The sequence below is a fragment of the Bombina bombina genome, chromosome 5, assembly GCF_027579735.1.
Source record: "Bombina bombina isolate aBomBom1 chromosome 5, aBomBom1.pri, whole genome shotgun sequence".
NCBI classification, from domain to species: Eukaryota; Metazoa; Chordata; class Amphibia; order Anura; family Bombinatoridae; genus Bombina; species Bombina bombina.
This window is the reverse complement of record NC_069503.1, coordinates 1,012,803,144-1,012,824,678: the sequence shown is the minus strand read 5'-3', so window position 1 is coordinate 1,012,824,678 and position 21,535 is coordinate 1,012,803,144. Positions and strand designations below refer to the sequence as shown.

At 42.1% G+C, this 21,535-nt stretch overlaps 1 protein-coding gene across 1 annotated transcript in view; it reads left to right on the top strand.

Moving 5' to 3' along the window:
- Nucleotides 1–21,535, top strand: part of UBR5 (ubiquitin protein ligase E3 component n-recognin 5) — an 877,374-nt gene that overhangs the window by 662,625 nt on the left and 193,214 nt on the right. The window contains exon 29 of the mRNA XM_053715922.1: nt 2,617–2,856. Coding sequence (XP_053571897.1) covers nt 2,617–2,856 — 240 coding nt within the window. The remainder of the gene's footprint in view (nt 1–2,616; nt 2,857–21,535) is intronic.

Below are 21,535 nucleotides of genomic sequence, written 5' to 3'. Positions count from 1 at the left end.
AAAGTTCCCGGTTTTTAAAAATTTGATTAAAAACAGGGGCACTTTAATTCATCAAAATTAACTTTTCACTCCTGTTGTGAAAAAAAACTTACCTTTTAAACTTGACAGCAGCTCCAGCTTCCTCTGGTCGTTGCAAGCCATTTCTGACGTCAGAAATGATAGATAGGTCATCCTCCAATCACGGCTTCCCCCCGGGGGAATCAATGTCTGATTTAACGCTGTGATTGGAGGAAGCCGGATTCCTCATTTTAGACCCAGGAAGAGGCTTTGCGACGGGTGGAGGAAGCTGGAGCGGCTGTCAAGTTTAAAAGGTAAGTTTTGTTTTTTTTTCACAACAGGAGTGAAATGTAAATTTTGATAAATTAAAGTGCCCCTGTTTTTAATCAAATTTTTAAAAAAACGGGCACTTTAGCATCAAAATTGGCATTCACTTTAATGTCTAAACCGTTGGCAACCAAAGTGAGTACACCCCTAAGTGGAAATGTCCAAATTGGGCCCAAAGTGTCAATATTTTGTGTGGCCACCATTATTTTCCAGCACTGCCTTAACCCTCCTGGGCATGGAGTTCACCAGAGCTTCACAGGTTGCCACTGGAGTCCTCTTCCACTCCTCCATGACAACATCACGGAGCTGGTGGATGTTATATACAGGGAGTGCAGAATTATTAGGCAAATGAGTATTTTGACCACATCATCCTCTTTATGCATGTTGTCTTACTCCAAGCTGTATAGGCTCGAAAGCCTACTACCAATTAAGCATATTAGGTGATGTGCATCTCTGTAATGAGAAGGGGTGTGGTCTAATGACATCAACACCCTATATCAGGTGTGCATAATTATTAGGCAACTTCCTTTCCTTTGGCAAAATGGGTCAAAAGAAGGACTTGACAGGCTCAGAAAAGTCAAAAATAGTGAGATATCTTGCAGAGGGATGCAGCACTCTTAAAATTGCAAAGCTTCTGAAGCGTGATCATCGAACAATCAAGCGTTTCATTCAAAATAGTCAACAGGGTCGCAAGAAGTGTGTGGAAAAACCAAGGCGCAAAATAACTGCCCATGAACTGAGAAAAGTCAAGCGTGCAGCTGCCAAGATGCCACTTGCCACCAGTTTGGCCATATTTCAGAGCTGCAACATCACTGGAGTGCCCAAAAGCACAAGGTGTGCAATACTCAGAGAAATGGCCAAGGTAAGAAAGGCTGAAAGACGACCACCACTGAACAAGACACACAAGCTGAAACTTCAAGACTGGGCCAAGAAATATCTCAAGACTGATTTTTCTAAGGTTTTATGGACTGATGAAATGAGAGTGAGTCTTGATGGGCCAGATGGATGGGCCCGTGGCTAGATTGGTAAAGGGCAGAGAGCTCCAGTCCGACTCAGACGCCAGCAAGGTGGAGGTGGAGTACTGGTTTGGGCTGGTATCATCAAAGATGAGCTTGTTGGGCCTTTTCGGGTTGAGGATGGAGTCAAGCTCAACTCCCAGTCCTACTGCCAGTTTCTGGAAGACACCTTCTTCAAGCAGTGGTACAGGAAGAAGTCTGCATCCTTCAAGAAAAACATGATTTTCATGCAGGACAATGCTCCATCACACGCGTCCAAGTACTCCACAGCATGGCTGGCAAGAAAGGGTATAAAAGAAGAAAATCTAATGACATGGCCTCCTTGTTCACCTGATCTGAACCCCATTGAGAACCTGTGGTCCATCATCAAATGTGAGATTTACAAGGAGGGAAAACAGTACACCTCTCTGAACAGTGTCTGGGAGGCTGTGGTTGCTGCTGCACGCAATGTTGATGGTGAACAGATCAAAACACTGACAGAATCCATGGATGCCAGGCTTTTGAGTGTCCTTGCAAAGAAAGGTGGCTATATTGGTCACTGATTTGTTTTTTGTTTTGTTTTTGAATGTCAGAAATGTATATTTGTGAATGTTGAGATGTTATATTGGTTTCACTGGTAAAAATAAATAATTGAAATGGGTATATATTTGTTTTTTGTTAAGTTGCCTAATAATTATGCACAGTAATAGTCACCTGCACACACAGATATCCCCCTAAAATAGCTATAACTAAAAACAAACTAAAAACTACTTCCAAAACTATTCAGCTTTGATATTAATGAGTTTTTTGGGTTCATTGAGAACATGGTTGTTGTTCAATAATACAATTAATCCTCAAAAATACAACTTGCCTAATAATTCTGCACTCCCTGTATGTGTGTGAATATATTTATAGTGAAACCATAAAATGTTAATGAAATTACATCCATCCTCCTGATTGCCAGAAAATGATGCGCATCATTATTTTTTTATACATTTGTAGGGAAGCTTTTTCCCACATTTTTGGTTATTTCTGCAAACTTATTTTATTCTTCTGGAGAAAATTGTATGATTTATTCTGGTTCCTCACAGAAACAGGATTAAAATGGATAACAATGAAATGAGCACAACAGTCTAAAAACCACATCAGTCAGTGTTATACTTTTTGCCTTTTTTTTTTTTTTTTTGTGTTGCTTTCTGTCCTTGTAGATAAATGTGTATTGGAATCAACTCCCCTTACTTAATCATTCAACAATGTAGAAATTTTAACTTGCTGTAACTTTTTTTTTTCTCCACAGCAATTTCATTCCACAACCAATTGGCAAGTGTAAGAGGGTTTTCCAGGCTTTGCTTCCATATGCAGTTGAGGAGTTGTGCAATGTTGCTGAATCACTTATTGTTCCTGTAAGAATGGGTATTGCACGGCCAACTGCACCGTTCACACTCGCTAGTACAAGTATAGATGCAATGCAGGGCAGTGAAGAGCTGTTCTCTGTGGAGCCTCTTCCACCAAGACCATCTTCTGATCAGTCAAACAGGTAAAAACTGCAATATTTATGATCTCTATCAAATTTATGTTAGAGATTTCAGTTTCTGAGCGTTGTTCAAAATGCCATGTTGGAAAACCTCTATCATATGTTTATATGCCTGTTAAAATCCTAAATTCTTGTACTACATAAGTGTATTACTCCACGATTTTTTGTTTGTCAAACCGAGCAATCGTGTTTCCTTGATTTATTCACTTATGATACTGTTTTAATTTGAACTCACTGGGTAAACCATGTACAAATCACAAACATAGAAATGACTCGGTTTAATAAACCTTTTGACAAATAAAACGTTTATAGCTTTGCAGTCTTAACGTTGAGTTATTTGTACATCTATTTTCTTTCCAAAAGCAGGGAGAGTCCACTAATTCATTCGCTACTGTTGGGAACTCAACACCCAGCCACCAGGAGGAGGCAAAAAATGGCAAAGCCAGAAGCATCCCTCCCACTTCCCCTACTCCCCCAGTCATTCTTTGCCTCTGTAACTTGGAGGAAGGCGAAGTTGATGCTCTGAAGATAATTGGTTTTGAGTCCTTGAATGGGTAGCTTCCCTGCAAGATAGGACTGGGGTTAATACTGTGTCCATGTAAACCTTTTAGTAAGAGTATTGGTAGCTGTTAGCTGCTGGTTGTCGCAGGGATATTCTCTGTCCTCCTTCCAGCAATCTGTGCCAACACTCCCACCTGGCAACTGGTGTTAGCTTACACTGCTTTACTTTGTTCCTCAGGTCCATGTCAGTTGGATCATGGAGACTGTCAGACCTGAAAGGCTGTGTCTGCATCACAACAATGAAACTCTTAGGCAACTCCCATTTTCTCTCTCTTACTTGGTAGGATTTTCTGGGGCAGGGCAGATGGGTGACCGGGTGGCCACCGGCAACCTCACAATGGGTAATTGATGTGATCGGGAGGTTTCTGTAATGGGTGATTGATTTCCACACATATAAAGGTGGCAACGTTCTCACTTTGGGGGAACTTTTTTTGGGGGGGCCTTTATTTCGCTTTATCATTTGGACCTGGGATCTCAGCCTTTATTATTAAGGTTTTATTTAATTCAGTGGGGTTAGACTTGAGGTTCAGTGTTAGACCGCCTTTTGCCCCATCAGATGCTTCAGGTTAAACGTTTGTGGGAAGCCCATCAGTACATCCCCGTTACATGATACTCAGTTTGGGCTTTTTAGAGATTGCTCACTCTCTATGCCTCTTTTGCTATTGTTCAGAGTGGGTGTGATGGTAGCGCAATCTTGCATGCTTTATACACCAGTACGGTAGCAGTGGATATCTTCAAGGGCTAGCACCCTTAATCTTTGATTTTCTTTAAATAGAGTATAGCCCAACGTGCTAAAAGGGTTCAAGTTTTTCCTCTGCTTGGCGTGGAGGGTATGGCACGATCGGTTGGCTCGCTTGGAAGTGGAAGGCCGTAGCTGAGGCATGGCCTATCTCTGAGCGGTTCGCCATGCTGAGTCGGATTGCGCTCTCCTATCAATGCCAGATCGGCTCTTTCATGCAGCACTTCCTGTTCGTGTAGTCCAGGGGGTGGTGAGTCGCTCCTGTTGCAGAGCTTTTTGTAGGGACATTAGATGGCATTCTCCTACCAAATATTTCAGAGTCTCCTTCCCTTTTGCCTAATCCTTCCTCTCAGAAGGAGTGATTACTAAACTATCTGGATTGTAGTGTGTGTTTTGAAGATATTTTGTTATCCTAGTTTGTTTTGTATGCTGGCAAATGAATGGGCCAGAGGGCTACTGTGACTTCTTTCCTTTTGGCTGAGCAGTGTCATTTGTTTGCCTTACGAGGAAGCTGGCCAGCAGCCTCCTGAGAGGATTATGGCTCATTCTTCCCGTGCTTCTATGGAGCAGATTTGTAAGGCGACTCTTGGCCCTCTTTACTTACCTTTCCAAATTTGTTCGTGTTTTGATGTTCCTGCCTCTGCAGAGGTTTCTTTAGGGAGAAGGGTGCCTTAAGCGGTGGTGCCTTCAGGTCTCTGCCTGCCTTGTTTCCCTCCCTGTTCATTCTGTGTCCTCTCTATTGGATTCCCAAAAGTAATTAATTTGTGGACTCTCCCTGCCTTTGGGGAAAAAAACTAAATTCATGCTTACCTGATCAATTATTTTCTTTCCTGGCAGCTAGAGTCCACGAACCCATCCTATTATATTAAGGTGGCTTTTTTCTTTCTTTCTTAAGACACAATGAATCCATGTATTAGCAATTACTGTTGGGAATGTCACTCCTGGCCAGCAGGAGGAGGCAAAGAGCACCACAGCAAAGCTGTTCAGTATCCCTTCCCTACCCACAACCCCCAGTCATTCTCTTTGCCTTAGGTGCAAGGAGGAGGTGAAATGTTTAGGCTTTCTTGCAGGTCATTAAGTTGGGGGCCAAAATATCTGACTTTGCAATTTTGACGTGTAGAGCGCTATGGCTTAAATCTTGGTCTGCTGATGTTTCTTCTAAGTCGAAGCTTTTGGCAATCCCTTACAAGGGAAAGACCTTGTTCGGACTGGCTTTGGCACAAATTATCTCCGATTTCATGGTGCGGAAAGGATCCTTTATCCTCAAGATAAGAACAAAATGAAGGGAAGTCAGACTAATTTTTCGTTCCTTTCGAAACTCCAAGCAGAAGCAAACCAAGCCCTCTTGTAGGCCTGGTCAGTCCTGGAATAAGGGAAAGCAATCCAAGAAACCCGCAGCTTACTCCAAGTCAGCATGAAGGGTTTGCCTCTGATCCGGGATCGGATCAAGTGGGGGGCAGACAGACTCTCTCAGTTCGCGCTAGCTTACAAAAGAGATGTCCCAGATCTGTGGGCAGTGGACATAGTTTCCCAGGGGTACAAGTTAGAGTTAAAAACCTTTCCTCCCAGGGGCAGGTTCCACCTCTCAAGATTATCTGTAGACAAGATAAAAAGAAAGGCGTTCTTGAAATGTGTTCAGGACCTTTCCCTCTTGGGAGTGATAGTGCCTTTTCCAAGTCAGGAACAGGGTCTCGGGTGTTACTCAAACCTGTTTGTGGTTCCCAAAAATGAGGGGACTTTCAGGCCCATTCTAAATCTAAAGCTTCTAAACAAGTTCCTCAGAGTTCCGTCCTTCAAAATGGAGACTATCCGCTCCATCCTGCCTCTGATTCAAGAGGGTCAATTCATGTCAACCACAGACCTGAAGGATGCGTACCTGCATGTGCCCATTCACAGGGACCATCACAAATATCTGAGGTTTGCCTATCTAGACAAACACTTTCAATTTGTAGCGCTTCCATTTGGCCTCGCCACAGCTCTCAGAGTATTCTCGAAGGTTCTGGGAGCTCTGTTGGCAGTAATTTGGGCCCGAGGAATTGCAGTGGCACCTTATCTAGTCGACATTCTGGTTCAGGCTCCATCCTTGCAACTAGCAGAATCTCATACAAAGATGTTAGCGTTTCTTCGTTCCCACTGTTGGAAGGTCAATTTGGAGAAAGGTTCTCTTGTTCCAGCTACAAGAGTGACATTATTAGGAACTATTATAGATTCTCTATCAATAAAAACTAACAGAGGCCAGAAGAGCCAAGGTCTCTACAGTCGGCAGCACAACCATCAGTGGCCCTATACATGGAGGTAATCTGGTTAATAGTGGCTTCCATGGACATAGTTCCGTTTGCTCGGTTCCATTTGAGACCTCTGCAGCTATGCATGTTCGCTCAGTGGAACGGGGATTATTCAGATCTATCTCAGAGATTAGTTCTGGATCAATCTGCAAGGGACTCTCTGCTATGGTGGCTGTCCCAAGAACATCTGTCCCAGGGGACGTGTTTCCAGAGACCCTCTTGGGTAATTGTGACCACGGATGCCAGCCTGCTAGGTTGGGGAGCAGTCTCGGATGGCTTGGCTTCAGCTGGCCCTAGCCCGATACATCAGGTTCCAGGCGGACAACATAACCTCAGGGGCCTACATCAACCACCAAGGAGGAAACTGGAGTTCCTTAGCCATGAAGGAGGTGGCACGAATCATCCAGTGGGCGGAGGCTTACAATTGTTGTCTATCTGCAATCCACATTCCAGGAGTAGACAATTGCGAAGCTGACTTCCTGAGCAGACAGACTTTTCATCCCGGGGTGTGGGAACTCCATCCTGAAGTGTTCTTCAGGTTAACAACCAAATGGGGATTATCGGAATTGGATCTGATGGCGTCTCGTCAGAACACCAAGCTCTCAAAGTACGACTCGAGGTTGAGAGACCCTCAAGCTTTTCTGATAGATGCTCTGGCAGTTCCTTGGAACTTCAGGTTGGCATATCTATTTCCTCCGTTTGCTCTCCTTCCACGAGTCATCGCTCGAATCAAGCAGGAGAGAGCATCAGTGATTCTTATAGCTCCTGCATGGCCTCGCAGGATCTGGTATGCGCATCTAGTAGAAATGTCATCTCTACCTCCGTGGAGACTTCCGCTGAGGAAGGACCTTCAGGGGCCCTTCCGTCGTCTAAATTTAGTTTCTCTGAAGCTGACTGCTTGGAGATTGAATGCTTGATTTTAGCTAAGCTTGGTTTTTCTGAGTTGGTCATTGAGACTATGATTCAGGTTCGTAAGCCTGTCACTAGAAAGCTTTACCATAAGATATGGCGTAAATCTTTATTGGTGTGAGTCTAAGGGATATTCTTGGAGTAAGGTTAGGATCCCAAGGATCTTGTCTTTTCTCCAGGAAGGCCTTGAGAAGGGGTTATCTGTCAGTACCCTTAAAGGTCAGATTTCTGCTTTATCGATTCTGTTGCACAAGCATCTGGCGGACGTGCCGGATGTGCAATCCTTTTGTCAGGCTCTGGTCAGAATCAGGCCTGTGTTTAAATCAGTTGCTACACCTTAGAGCCTTAATTTGGTTCTTAAAGTTTTACAACAGGCTCAGTTTGAGCCTATACATTCCATAGATATTACGTTTTTATCTTGGAAAATTTTGTTTCTTATTGCTATTTCCTCTGCTCGGAGGGTTTATGAGCTCTCTGCTCTGCAGTGTGATTCTCCTTATCTCATATTTCATGCAGATAAGGCAGTTCTCCGTACCAAGTTTGGTTTTCTTCCAAAGGTTGTTTCGGACAGAAATAATCAGTAAATTGTTGTTCCTTCTCTCTGTCCTAATCCTTCTCATAAAGAGTGTTTGTTGCACAACTTAGATGTTGTGCGGGCTCTTAAATTCTATCTGCAGGCTACGAAGGACTTTTGTCAGTCTTCTGCATTATGTTTGTTTGTTTTTCTGGTAAACGTAAGGGTCAGAAAGCTACTGCCACTTCTCTTTCTCTCTGGTTGAGAAGTACTATTCGTTTGGCATATAAGACTGCTCGAGAATTACAGCTCATTCCACCAGGGTGGTGTCTTCTTCTTGGGCCTTCAAGAATGAGGCCTCTGTAGAACAGATCTGTAAGGCTGCGAATTGGTCATCTTTGCACACTTTTTCTAAATTCTATACATTTGACACTTTTGCCTTTGCTGAGGCTTCTTTTGGGAGAAAGGTTCTGGAGCTGTGGTGCCTTCTGTTTAGGTTACCTGTCTTGTCCCTCCCTTATCTGTGTCCTCTAGCTTGGGTATTGATTCCAAACAGTAATTGCTGATCCGTAGACTCACTGTGTCTTAAGAAAGAAAACTAAATGTATGCTTACCTGATGAATTTCTTTCTTTCTTGACACGGTGAGTCCACAGCCCTCCCTATTTTCAGACGTTTTTTTTATATAAACCTCAGGCACCTCTGCACCTTGTGTTGCTTCCTTTCCTTCGGTCGAATGACTGGGTGTTGTGGGTAGGGAAATGATATTAACAGCTTTGCTGTGGTGCTCTTTGTCGCCTCCTGCTGGCTAGGAGTGATATTCCCAACAGTAATTGCTGATCCGTGGAGTTCCCAACAGTAATGAATCAATTTGTGCACTCTCCCTGCCAGGAAATAAAATAATTTATCAGGTAAGCATATATTTAGTTTTTGGTTACAATTTTTTTTTTCGTTTTTTGTAAACGGATATCCTAAAAGGTTGGAGTAATTTGAAATATTGCTTTCCTTCTTAATACAGGTAGAGTCCACAGCTGCATTCCTTGTGGGAAATACTTAACCTGGCCACCAGGAGGAGGCAAAGACACCCCAGCCAAAGGCTTAAATACCTCCACCACCTCCCTCATACCCCAGTCATTATTTGCCTTTCATCACAGGAGGTTGGCAGAGAAGTGTAACAAGATTTTGGAGTAGTTCATTAGGAAGGGTATCTGCCCTTCAATATGGGACTGGAGTTTTAAGTAGTCTGGTCAGCCTCTCAGTGAGAGCATTGATGAAAGTTAGTCTGGAGATGCAGGGAGAGTTTTTCTGCGAAACCATCCAGACTCATATTAACAGCTCCTAAGCAATCAGCGTTGACTAGTTTTGCTGCCTGTTTTTTTTCACTCAAGTCCATGTCAGAAGCAATGCTACAGTCTGTCACACTTGAAGGACCGCGTTTTTGTTCCACGGCATAGATTCCGGTAAGATTGTTTCATTTCTTCACATAAATGTTAACGCTAGAAGACAGGTTCACAGTGAGACTTCTTTATCTTCATGGAATCAAGGGTTAATATCTCCTGAGGTCGATCATTGAACAGAGGGCTGTTAATCATTTTTGTTTATATGATTTATGCTGCTTCTATGTGTGAGATTTTTTGGGCTCATAGGCTAATATGGAACGTACAGGTTGCTCCTTTACTTTTGAGAGCTGCGCAGTTTTATTAGACTTGGCATGCTTTCTTTCATGTAATTAACAAGAGTCCATGAGCTAGTGACGTATGGGATATACATTCCTACCAGGAGGGGCAAAGTTTCCCAAACCTTAAAATGCCTATAAATACACCCCTCACCACACCCACAAATCAGTTTTACAAACTTTGCCTCCAAGGGAGGTGGTGAAGTAAGTTTGTGCTAGATTCTACGTTGATATGCGCTCCGCAGCAAGTTGGAGCCCGGTTTTCCTCTCAGCGTGCAGTGAATGTCAGAGGGATGTGAGGAGAGTATTGCCTATTGAATGCAGTGATCTCCTTCTACGGGGTCTATTTCATAAGGTTCTCTGTTATCGGTCGTAGAGATTCATCTCTTACCTCCCTTTTCAGATCGACGATATACTCTTATATTTACCATTTCCTCTACTGATTCTCGTTTCAGTACTGGTTTGGCTTTCTACAAACATGTAGATGAGTGTCCTGGGGTAAGTAAGTCTTATTTTCTGTGACACTCTAAGCTATGGTTGGGCACTTTATTTATAAAGTTCTAAATATATGTATTCAAACATTTATTTGCCTTGACTCAGAATGTTCAACTTTCCTTATTTCCAGACAGTCAGTTTCATATTTGGGATTATGCTTTAATTATCATATTTTTCTTACCTCAAAAATTTGACTTTTTTCCCTGTGGGCTGTTAGGCTCGCGGGGGCTGAAAATGCTTCATTTTATTGCGTCATTCTTGGCGCGGACTTTTTTGGCGCAAAAATTCATTTCCGTTTCCGGCGTCATACGTGTCGCCGGAAGTTGCGTCATTTTTTTGACGTTATTTTGCGCCAAAAATGTCGGCGTTCCGGATGTGGCGTCATTTTTGGCGCCAAAAGCATTTAGGCGCCAAATAATGTGGGCGTCTTATTTGGCGCCAAAGAATATGGGCGTCGCTTTTGTCTCCACATTATTTCAGTCTCATTTTTTATTTGCTTCTGGTTGCTAGAAGCTTGATGTTTGGCATTTTTTTCCCATTCATGAAACTGTCTTATAAGGAATTTGATCTATTTTGCTTTATATGTTGTTTTTTCTCTTACATATTGCAAGATGTCTCATGTTGCATCTGAGCCAGAAGATACTACAGGAAAACCTCTGCCTGCTGGATCTACCAAAGCTAAGTGTATCTGCTGTAAACTTTTGGTAGCTATTCCTCCAGCTGTTGTTTGTATTAAATGTCATGACAAACTTGTTAATGCAGATAATATTTCCTTTAGTGATGTACCATTGCCTGTTGCAGTTCCCTCAACATCTAAGGTGCAGAATGTTCCTGATAACATAAGAGATTTTGTTTCTGAATCCATAAAGAAGGCTTTGTCTGTTATTTCTCCTTCTAGTAAACGTAAAAAGTCTTTTAAATCTTCTCTCTCTACAGATGAATTTTTAAATGAACACCATCATTCTGATTCTTTGGACTCTTCTGGTTCAGAGGATTCTGTCTCAGAGATTGATGCTGATAAATCTTCATATTTATTTAAGATGGAATTTATTCGCTCTTTACTTAAAGAAGTACTAATTGCTTTAGAAATAGAGGATTCTAGTCCTCTTGATACTAATTCTATACGTTTGGATAAGGTTTTTAAAGCTCCTGCGGTTATTCCAGAAGTCTTTCCTGTTCCTAATGCTATTTCTGCAGTAATTGCTAAGGAATGGGATAGATTGGGTAATTCATTTACTCCTTCTAAACGTTTTAAGCAATTATATCCTGTTCCGCCTGACAGATTAGAATTTTGGGACAAAATCCCTAAAGTTGATGGGGCTATTTCTACCCTTGCTAAACGTACTACCATTCCTACATCAGATGGTACCTCGTTTAAGGATCCTTTAGATAGAAAAATTGAATCTTTTCTAAGAAAAGCTTATCTATGTTCAGGTAATCTTCTTAGACCTGCTATATCATTGGCTGATGTTGCTGCAGCTTCAACTTTTTGGTTGGAAACTCTAGCGCAACAAGTAACAAATCGTGATTCTCATGATATTATTATTCTTCTCCAGCATGCTAATAATTTCATCTGTGATGCCATTTTTGATATTATTAGAGTTGATGTTAGATTTATGTCTCTGGCTATCTTAGCCAGAAGAGCTTTATGGCTTAAGACTTGGAATGCTGATATGGCTTCTAAATCAACTCTACTTTCCATTTCTTTCCAGGGAAACAAATTATTTGGTTCTCAGTTGGATTCTATTATTTCAACTGTTACTGGTGGGAAAGGAACTTTTTTACCACAGGATAAAAAGTCTAAAGGTAAAAACAGGGCTAACAATCGTTTTCGTTCCTTTCGTTTCAACAAAGAACAAAAGCCTGATCCTTCGTCCTCAGGAGCAGTTTCAGTTTGGAAACCATCCCCAGTCTGGAATAAATCCAAGCCTGCTAGAAAGGCAAAGCCTGCTTCTAAGTCCACATGAAGGTACGGCCCTCATTCCAGTTCAGCTGGTAGGGGGCAGGTTACGTTTTTTCAAAGAAATTTGGATCAGTTCTGTTCACAATCTTTGGATTCAGAACATTGTTTCAGAAGGGTACAGAATTGGTTTCAAGATGAGACCTCCTGCAAAGAGATTTTTTCTTTCCCATGTCCCAGTAAATCCAGTGAAAGCTCAAGCATTTCTGAATTGTGTTTCAGATCTAGAGTTGGCTGGAGTAATTATGCCAGTTCCAGTTCCGGAACAGGGGATGGGGTTTTATTCAAATCTCTTCATTGTACCAAAGAAGGAGAATTCCTTCAGACCAGTTCTGGATCTAAAATTATTGAATCGTTATGTAAGGATACCAACGTTCAAGATGGTAACTGTAAGGACTATATTGCCTTTTGTTCAGCAAGGGAATTATATGTCCACAATAGATTTACAGGATGCATATCTGCATATTCCGATTCATCCAGATCATTATCAGTTCCTGAGATTCTCTTTTCTAGACAAGCATTACCAATTTGTGGCTCTACCGTTTGGCCTTGCTACAGCTCCAAGAATTTTCACAAAGATTCTCGGTGCCCTTCTGTCTGTAATCAGAGAACAGGGTATTGTGGTATTTCCTTATTTGGACGATATCTTGGTACTTGCTCCGTCTTTACATTTAGCAGAGTCTCATACGAATCGACTTGTGTTGTTTCTTCAAGATCATGGTTGGAGGATCAATTTACCAAAAAGTTCTTTGATTCCTCAAACAAGGGTAACCTTTCTGGGTTTCCAGATAGATTCAGTGTCCATGACTTTGTCTTTAACAGACAAGAGACGTCTAAAATTGATTACAGCCTGTCGAAACCTTCAGTCTCAATCATTCCCTTCGGTAGCCTTATGCATGGAAATTCTAGGTCTTATGACTGCTGCATCGGACGCGATCCCCTTTGCTCGTTTTCACATGCGACCTCTTCAGCTCTGTATGCTGAACCAATGGTGCAGGGATTACACGAAGATATATCAATTAATATCTTTAAAACCGATTGTTCGGCACTCTCTGACGTGGTGGACAGATCACCATCGTTTAATTCAGGGGGCTTCTTTTGTTCTTCCGACCTGGACTGTAATTTCAACAGATGCAAGTCTCACAGGTTGGGGAGCTGTGTGGGGATCTCTGACGGCACAAGGAGTTTGGGAATCTCAGGAGGTGAGATTACCGATCAATATCTTGGAACTCCGTGCAGTTTTCAGAGCTCTTCAGTTTTGGCCTCTTCTGAAGAGAGAATCGTTCATTTGTTTTCAGACAGACAATGTCACAACTGTGGCATACATCAATCATCAAGGAGGGACTCACAGTCCTCTGGCTATGAAAGAAGTATCTCGAATTTTGGTTTGGGCGGAATCCAGCTCCTGTCTAATCTCTGCGGTTCATATCCCAGGTGTAGACAATTGGGAAGCGGATTATCTCAGTCGCCAAACGTTGCATCCGGGCGAATGGTCTCTTCACCCAGAGGTATTTCTTCAGATTGTTCAAATGTGGGGGCTCCCAGAGATAGATCTGATGGCCTCTCATCTAAACAAGAAACTTCCCAGGTATCTGTCCAGATCCCGGGATCCTCAGGCGGAGGCAGTGGATGCATTATCACTTCCTTGGAAGTATCATCCTGCCTATATCTTTCCGCCTCTAGTTCTTCTTCCAAGAGTAATCTCCAAGATTCTGAGGGAATGCTCGTTTGTTCTGCTAATAGCTCCGGCATGGCCTCACAGGTTTTGGTATGCGGATCTTGTCCGGATGGCATCTTGCCAACCATGGACTCTTCCGTTAAGACCAGACCTTCTGTCTCAAGGTCCTTTTTTCCATCCGGATCTGAAATCCTTAAATTTAAAGGTATGGAGATTGAACGCTTGATTCTTGGTCATAGAGGTTTCTCTGACTCCGTGATTAATACTATGTTACAGGCTCGTAAATCTGTATCTCGAGAGATATATTATAGAGTCTGGAAGACTTATATTTCTTGGTGTCTTTCTCATCATTTTTCTTGGCATTCTTTTAGAATACCGAGAATTTTACAGTTTCTTCAGGATGGTTTAGATAAGGGTTTGTCCGCGAGTTCTTTGAAAGGACAAATCTCCGCTCTTTCTGTTCTTTTTCACAGAAAGATTGCTATTCTTCCTGATATTCATTGTTTTGTACAAGCTTTGGTTCGTATAAAACCTGTCATTAAGTCAATTTCTCCTCCATGGAGTTTGAATTTGGTTTTGGGAGCTCTTCAAGCTCCTCCGTTTGAACCTATGCATTCATTGGACATTAAATTACTTTCTTGGAAAGTTTTGTTCCTTTTGGCCATCTCTTCTGCTAGAAGAGTTTCTGAATTATCTGCTCTTTCGTGTGAGTCTCCTTTTCTGATTTTTCATCAGGATAAGGCGGTGTTGCGAACTTCTTTTGAATTTTTACCTAAAGTTGTGAATTCCAACAACATTAGTAGAGAAATTGTGGTTCCTTCATTATGTCCTAATCCTAAGAATTCTAAGGAGAAATCATTGCATTCTTTGGATGTTGTTAGAGCTTTGAAATATTATGTTGAAGCTACGAAATCTTTCCGTAAGACTTCTAGTCTATTTGTTATCTTTTCCGGTTCTAGGAAAGGCCAGAAAGCTTCTGCCATTTCTTTGGCATCTTGGTTGAAATCTTTAATTCATCTTGCCTATGTTGAGTCGGGTAAAATTCCGCCTCAAAGAATTACAGCTCATTCTACTAGGTCAGTTTCTACTTCCTGGGCGTTTAGGAATGAAGCTTCGGTTGACCAGATCTGCAAAGCAGCAACTTGGTCCTCTTTGCATACTTTTACTAAATTCTACCATTTTGATGTATTTTCTTCTTCTGAAGCAGTTTTTGGTAGAAAAGTTCTTCAGGCAGCGGTTTCAGTTTGAATCTTCTGCTTATGTTTTTTGTTAAACTTTATTTTGGGTGTGGATTATTTTCAGCAGGAATTGGCTGTCTTTATTTTATCCCTCCCTCTCTAGTGACTCTTGTGTGGAAAGATCCACATCTTGGGTAGTCATTATCCCATACGTCACTAGCTCATGGACTCTTGTTAATTACATGAAAGAAAACATAATTTATGTAAGAACTTACCTGATAAATTCATTTCTTTCATATTAACAAGAGTCCATGAGGCCCACCCTTTTTTGTGGTGGTTATGATTTTTTTGTATAAAGCACAATTATTCCAATTCCTTATTTTATATGCTTCGCACTTTTTTTCTTATCACCCCACTTCTTGGCTATTCGTTAAACTGATTTGTGGGTGTGGTGAGGGGTGTATTTATAGGCATTTTAAGGTTTGGGAAACTTTGCCCCTCCTGGTAGGAATGTATATCCCATACGTCACTAGCTCATGGACTCTTGTTAATATGAAAGAAATGAATTTATCAGGTAAGTTCTTACATAAATTATGTTTTTCCTTTAGCAGGGGCGGTCCTGCATTGCGCACCCTGTGACCGGAAGTTGCCACGGTTTCCATTTCCTATTTCTGACCTTGTGACTACGGAGAGGAATGAGTTTCTCTAAACCGTCTTGGTCATAGGAGGTGGTGAGTGCCCCAGCCATTGGGGGTATAGGTGCCGGTTGTTTTTTATTTGACTAGAGATAAAGTTATGGAGGATTCAGATATTTATTTATTTATTTTTTTTAGAGGATGAGTCCTCTACTACTGAATTCGATACCTGTGTTTATGAGGAGGCCCAGGTAATCCAGCCCCCTCAATTATGTTCCATATGCCATAACAATGTTGAGATGTTACATGCTGCTGAGCCTTCCGCCTCTGAGGACGCTTCATCCCGTGAGGTGTGTCCTCTACATTCATCTGATCCTACACGTGCAGCGTCCCCGTACCCCACTAATCCTCCACCTGGAGGGGGCCTTTTTCCACCAGACGTTACTGTGCAATTCCGTATGTCGATGTCTGCGGCCTTAGCCGTTTTGCTTCGTACTGCTATGCACAAACGAAGGGTTAATCCATGCACTCCTGCCCAGGGAGCATCATGTAAATTGACGGTTGTATCCGATCAGTCATCTGAGGATGCGGTTCCCTCTGAGGCTTCAGAAGATGTATCTTCTGGGTCGGAGTCTGCTGCTTCAACTCCTCCGGCAGAGGAGGATTTTGCCTTTAGATTTAATGTAGCGCGCCTGCGCTTCTTTCTAAGAGAGGTTTCTCTTGTTAAGTTATCCAGTCCACGGATCATCCATTACTTATGGGATATTCTCCTTCCCAACAGGAAGTTGCAAGAGTTCACCCACAGCAGAGCTGCTATATAGCTCCTCCCCTTATCTGCCATATCCAGTCATTCTCTTGCAACCCTCAACATAGATGGGGGTCGTTAGAGGACTGTGGTGTTTTATACTTAGTTTATTTCTTCAATCAAAAGTTTATTTTTAAATGGCACCGGAGTGTGCTGTTTTTTCTCAGGCAGTATTTGGAAGAAGAATCTGCCTGCGTTTTTCTATGATCTTAGCAGAAGTAACTAAGATCCACTTGCTGTTCTCACACATTCTGAGGAATGAGGTACTTCAGAGGGGGAACGGCGTGCAGGTTTTCCTGCAAATAAGGTATGTGCAGTTAAAATATTTTTCTAAGGAATGGAATTGACTAAGAAAATGCTGCGGATACCGAAGTAATGTAAGTAAAGCCTTAAATGCAGTGAAAGCGACTGGTATTAGGCTTATTAATAGAGACATATACTCTCTATTTTTTTAACATACATTTGGTGATAAAACTTATTGGGGCCTAATTTTTCCACATGGCTGGCTTAAATTCTGCATAGAAACAGTTAACTGAGGCTTCCCACTGTTGTAATATGAGTGGGAGGGGCCTAATTTAGCGCTTTTTTGCGCAGTTAAAATTACAAAATGAATCATCCAGATTCCCTCAGCTGTCCCATGAATGCTACAGGACATCTCTAAAGGGCTAAAAAGACTTCCAAAATCGTTTATAGGGAAAGTAATCCACAGCTCAGCTGTGGCAGTTTTGTTGTGTCTGTTAAAAAACGTCTGTCGTTTTTTTTAATCTTTTTTTTTTGCATTAAGGGGTTAATCATCCATTTGCAAGTGGGTGCAATGCTCTGTTAACTTATTACATATACTGTAAAAATTTCGTTTCATTTACTGCCTTTTTTCACTGTTTTTCAAATTTTGACAAAATTTGTTTCTCTTAAAGGCACAGTAACGTTTTTTATATTTGCTTGTTAACTTGATTTAAAGTGTTTTCCAAGCTTACTAGTCTCATTATTAGTCTGTTCTAACATGTCTGACATAGAGGAAGCTCTGTGTTCATTATGTTTAAAAGCCATGGTGGAACCCCATCTTAGAATGTGTACCAGATGTACTGATTTCATGTTAAGCAATAAAGATCATTTTTTGTCTTTAAAAACATTATCACCAGAGGATTCTGTCGAGGGGGAAGTTATGCCGACTAACTCTCCCCACGTGTCAGACCCTTTGACTCCCGCTTTAGGGACTCACGCTCAAATGGCGCCAAGTACATCAAGGGCGCCCATAGCGTTTATTTTACCAGAGGATTCTGTCAAGGGGGAAGTTATGCCGACTAACTCTCCCCACGTGTCGGACTCTTCGACTCACGCTTCAGGGACTCACGCTCAAATGGTGCCTAGTACATCAAGGGCGCTTATAGCGTTTATTTTACAAGACATGGTGAAAGTTGTGAATAATACTCTGGCAGCGGTATTAGTCAGACTACCTGAAATTAAAGGAAAGCGAGATAGCTCTGGGGCTAGATACAGAGCATACAGATGCGTCAAGAACCATGTCTGATACTGCCTCACAATATGCAGAAGCTGAGGGGAGCTTCAGTCTGTGGGTAATATTTTTGACTCGGGAGATGATTTAACCTGATTCCGATATTTCTACATTTAAAATTTATGCTTAAGATCCTCCACTTGTTACTCAGGAAGGTTTTAGCAGCTCTGAATGACTGTGTTACAATCACAGTGCTAGAGAAATTGTGTAGACTGAATAGATATTATGCAGTGCCGGTGTGTACTGATGTTTTTTCCAATACCTAAAGAGGTTTACAAAAATTATTAATAAGGAATGGGATAGACCAGGTGTGCCGTTCTCTTCCCCTCCTATTTTTAGAAAAAATTTTCTAACAGATGCCACCACACGGGACTTATGGCAGACGGTCCCTAAGGTGGAGAGAAGAGTTTCTACTCTAGCTAAGCGTACCACTATCCCTGTCGAGGACAGTTGTGCTTTTTTAGATCCAATGGATAAACAATTAGAGGGTTACCTTAGGAAAATGTTTATTCAACAAGGTTTTATCCTGCAGCCCTTGCATGCATTGCTCCTGTCACTGCTGCTGCGGCGTTCTGTTTGGAGTCTCTGGATGAGGCTTTACAGGTAGCGACTCCATTGGATAAATGTACTTGTCAAGCTAAGAGCACTTAAGCTAGCCAATTCCTTTGTTTTCTGATGCCTTTGTTCATTTGACTAAACTAACGGCTAAGAATTCTGTTTTTACTATACTGGCGCACAGAGCGCTATGGCTTATCTCATGGTCAGCTGTTGTGACTTTAATAAATAAGCTACTTAATTCCCTTCATGGTTTGAAGGAGATCATTGCTAATATCACTGGAGGAAAAGGTCTTGCCCTTCCTCAGGACAGGTCCAAATCAAGGGCCAAAACAGTCTAATTTTCGTGCCTTTCGAAACTTCAAGGCAGGTGTGGTATCAACTTCCTCTTAGGCAATTCAAGAGGGTACTTTTGCTCAGTCCATGACGGTCTGGAGACAACCGGACCTGGAACAAAGATAAGCAGGCCAAGGAGCCTGCTGCTGCTGCATCTTAGACAGCATGAAGGAAAGGTCCCCTATCCGGTAACGGATCCTGTAGGGGGCAGATTTTCTTTTTTCGCCCAGGCGTGGGCAAGAGAGGCCCAGGATTCCTGGGCATCGGAAATTATATCCCAGAGATATCTTCTGGATTTCAAAGCTTCCCCTCCGAAATAGGGGAGATTTTACCTTTCACAATTATCTGCTCACCAGATAAAGAAAGAGGCATTCTTACATTGTGTACGAGACCCATCCAGTTCCAAGACAGGAACAGGGTCAGAGTTTTTCTCAAATCTGTTCGTGGTTCCCAAGGAGAGGGAACCTTCAGACCTATTTTGGATTTAAAGATCTTAAATAAATTCCCTAGAATTCCATCATTTAAGATGGTAACTATTCGTACCATCTTAACTAGGATCCAGGAGAGTCAATAGAGGACTACAATGGATTTGAAGGATACTTGTCCTCACATAACGATGCATAAGGATCACCATCGTTTTTCAGGTTTGCCTTTCTAGACAGGCATTACCAGTTTGTTGCTCTTTTCCTTTGGGTTAACTACAGTCCCAAGAATCTTTAGAAGTGGCCCCTTATTTAGGCGTCGAACTTCAAATTGCCAAGTCTCATACGGATGTAGTACTGGCATTTCTGAGATCGCAGGGGTGGAAAGTGAACAAGGAAGGAGGTCTCTATCCCCAATCTCAAGGGTTTCCTTCCTAGGGACTCTGATAGATTCTGCAGAAATGAAAATTTACCTGACGGAGTCCAGGTTGTCAAAGCTTCTAAATTTCTGCCGTGTTCTTCATTCCATTCGCGCCCTTCGGTGGCTCGGTACATGAATGTAATCGGCCTAATGGTAGCGGCAAGGGACATAGTACCGTTTGCACGCCTACATTTCAGACCGCTGCAACTATGCATGCTCAGTCAATTGAACGGGGATTACACAGATTTGTCCCCTTCTTAAATCTGGACCAAGAGGCCAGAGATTCTCTTCTCTGGTGGCTATCTTGAGTACATCTGGCCAGGGGTATGTCCTTCCACAGGTCAGATGGGACAGTTGTTACAACAGATGCCAACCTTTTAGGTTGGGATACAGTCTGGGACTCCCTGAAGATTCAGGGATAGTAGACTCAGGAGGAGACCCTCCTTCTAATAAATATTCGGGTATTGGGAGCGATATTCCATACTCTTCAGGCTTGGCCTCAGTTAGCAACTCTGAGGTACATCAGATTGTCTGACAATATCACGACTATGGCTTACATCAACCGTCAAGGGGGAACAGAAGTTTCCTAGCGATGTTAGAAATCTTTAAATAATTCACTGGACAGAGACTCTCTCTTGTCTATCAACTCTCCATATCCCAGGTGTTGAGAACTGGGAAGTGGATTTTCTAAGTCGTCAGACTTTTCTCCCGGGGAAGTGGGGAATTCCCCCCGGAGGTCTTTGCACAAGATCAAGCAGGAGACTGCTTTGGTGTTTTTAACAGCGCCTGCGTAGCCACGCAGGACCTGGTATGCAGATCTGGTGGACATGTCATTCTTTCCATCATGGTCTCTGCTTCTGAGACAGGACCCTCTACCTCAGGGTCCTTTCAACCATCTATATTAAACTTCTCTGAGATGGACTGCCTGGAGACTGAATGCTTGCTGTTATCGAAACATGGCTTCTTCGAGTTAGTCATTGATACCTTAGTACAGGCATGAAAGCCTGTCACTAGCAAAATTTAACATAGATATAGCATAAATATCTTATTGATATGAATCCAAGGGTTACTCATGAAGTAAAGTCCGGATTCCCAGGATACTATCTTTTCTCCAAGATGATTTTGAGAAAAGGGTTGTCAGCTAGTTCCTTAAAATGACAGATTCCTACTCTGTCTATTCTTTTGTACAAGCGTCTGGCAGATTCTCCACACGTTCAGGCATTTTGTCAGGCTTTGGTTAGAACCAAGCCTGTATCTAAACCTATTGCTCCGCCATGGAGCTTAAACCTGATTATTGAGGTTCTTCAAGGAGTTCCGTGTGAACCTTTTCATTCTATAGATATCAAACTTTTTATCCTGGAATGTTCCTTTTTGGGAGATATTTCCTCCGCTTGTAGAGTCTCCGAGTTATCTGCTTCACAATGTGATTCTCCTTATCTGGTCCTCCGTACGGATAAGGTAGTCCTGTGTATCAAGACTGGGTTTTTTTTACCTAAGGTGGTATCCAACAAGATTATCACTCAAGAGAGTGTTGTTCCATTCTTGTATTCTAATCCTTCTTCAAAGATGGAACGTCTTTTACACAATTTGGACGTGGTTCGTGCTTTAAAGTTTTACTTACAAGCTTCTTCAGATTTTCATCAAACATTTACTTGGTTTGTTGTCTACTCTGGACAGAGGAGAGGTCAAAAGACTTCAGCAACCTCTTTCTTTCCTTTTGGTTAAAAGCATAATTCGTTTATCTTATGAGACTGCTGGACAGCAGCCTCCTGAAGGGATTACAGCTCATTCTACTAGAGCTGTGGCTTTCACTTGGACTGGATATGGCAGTTAAGGGGAGGAGCTATATAGCAGCTCTGCTGTGGGTGAACTCTTGCAACTTCCTGTTGGGAAGGAGAATATCCCATAAGTAATGGATGATCCGTGGACTGGATACACTACAAGAGAAATAAATTTATCAGGTAAGCATAAATTATGTTTTTGTTGATATTGGAGGTTCCTAG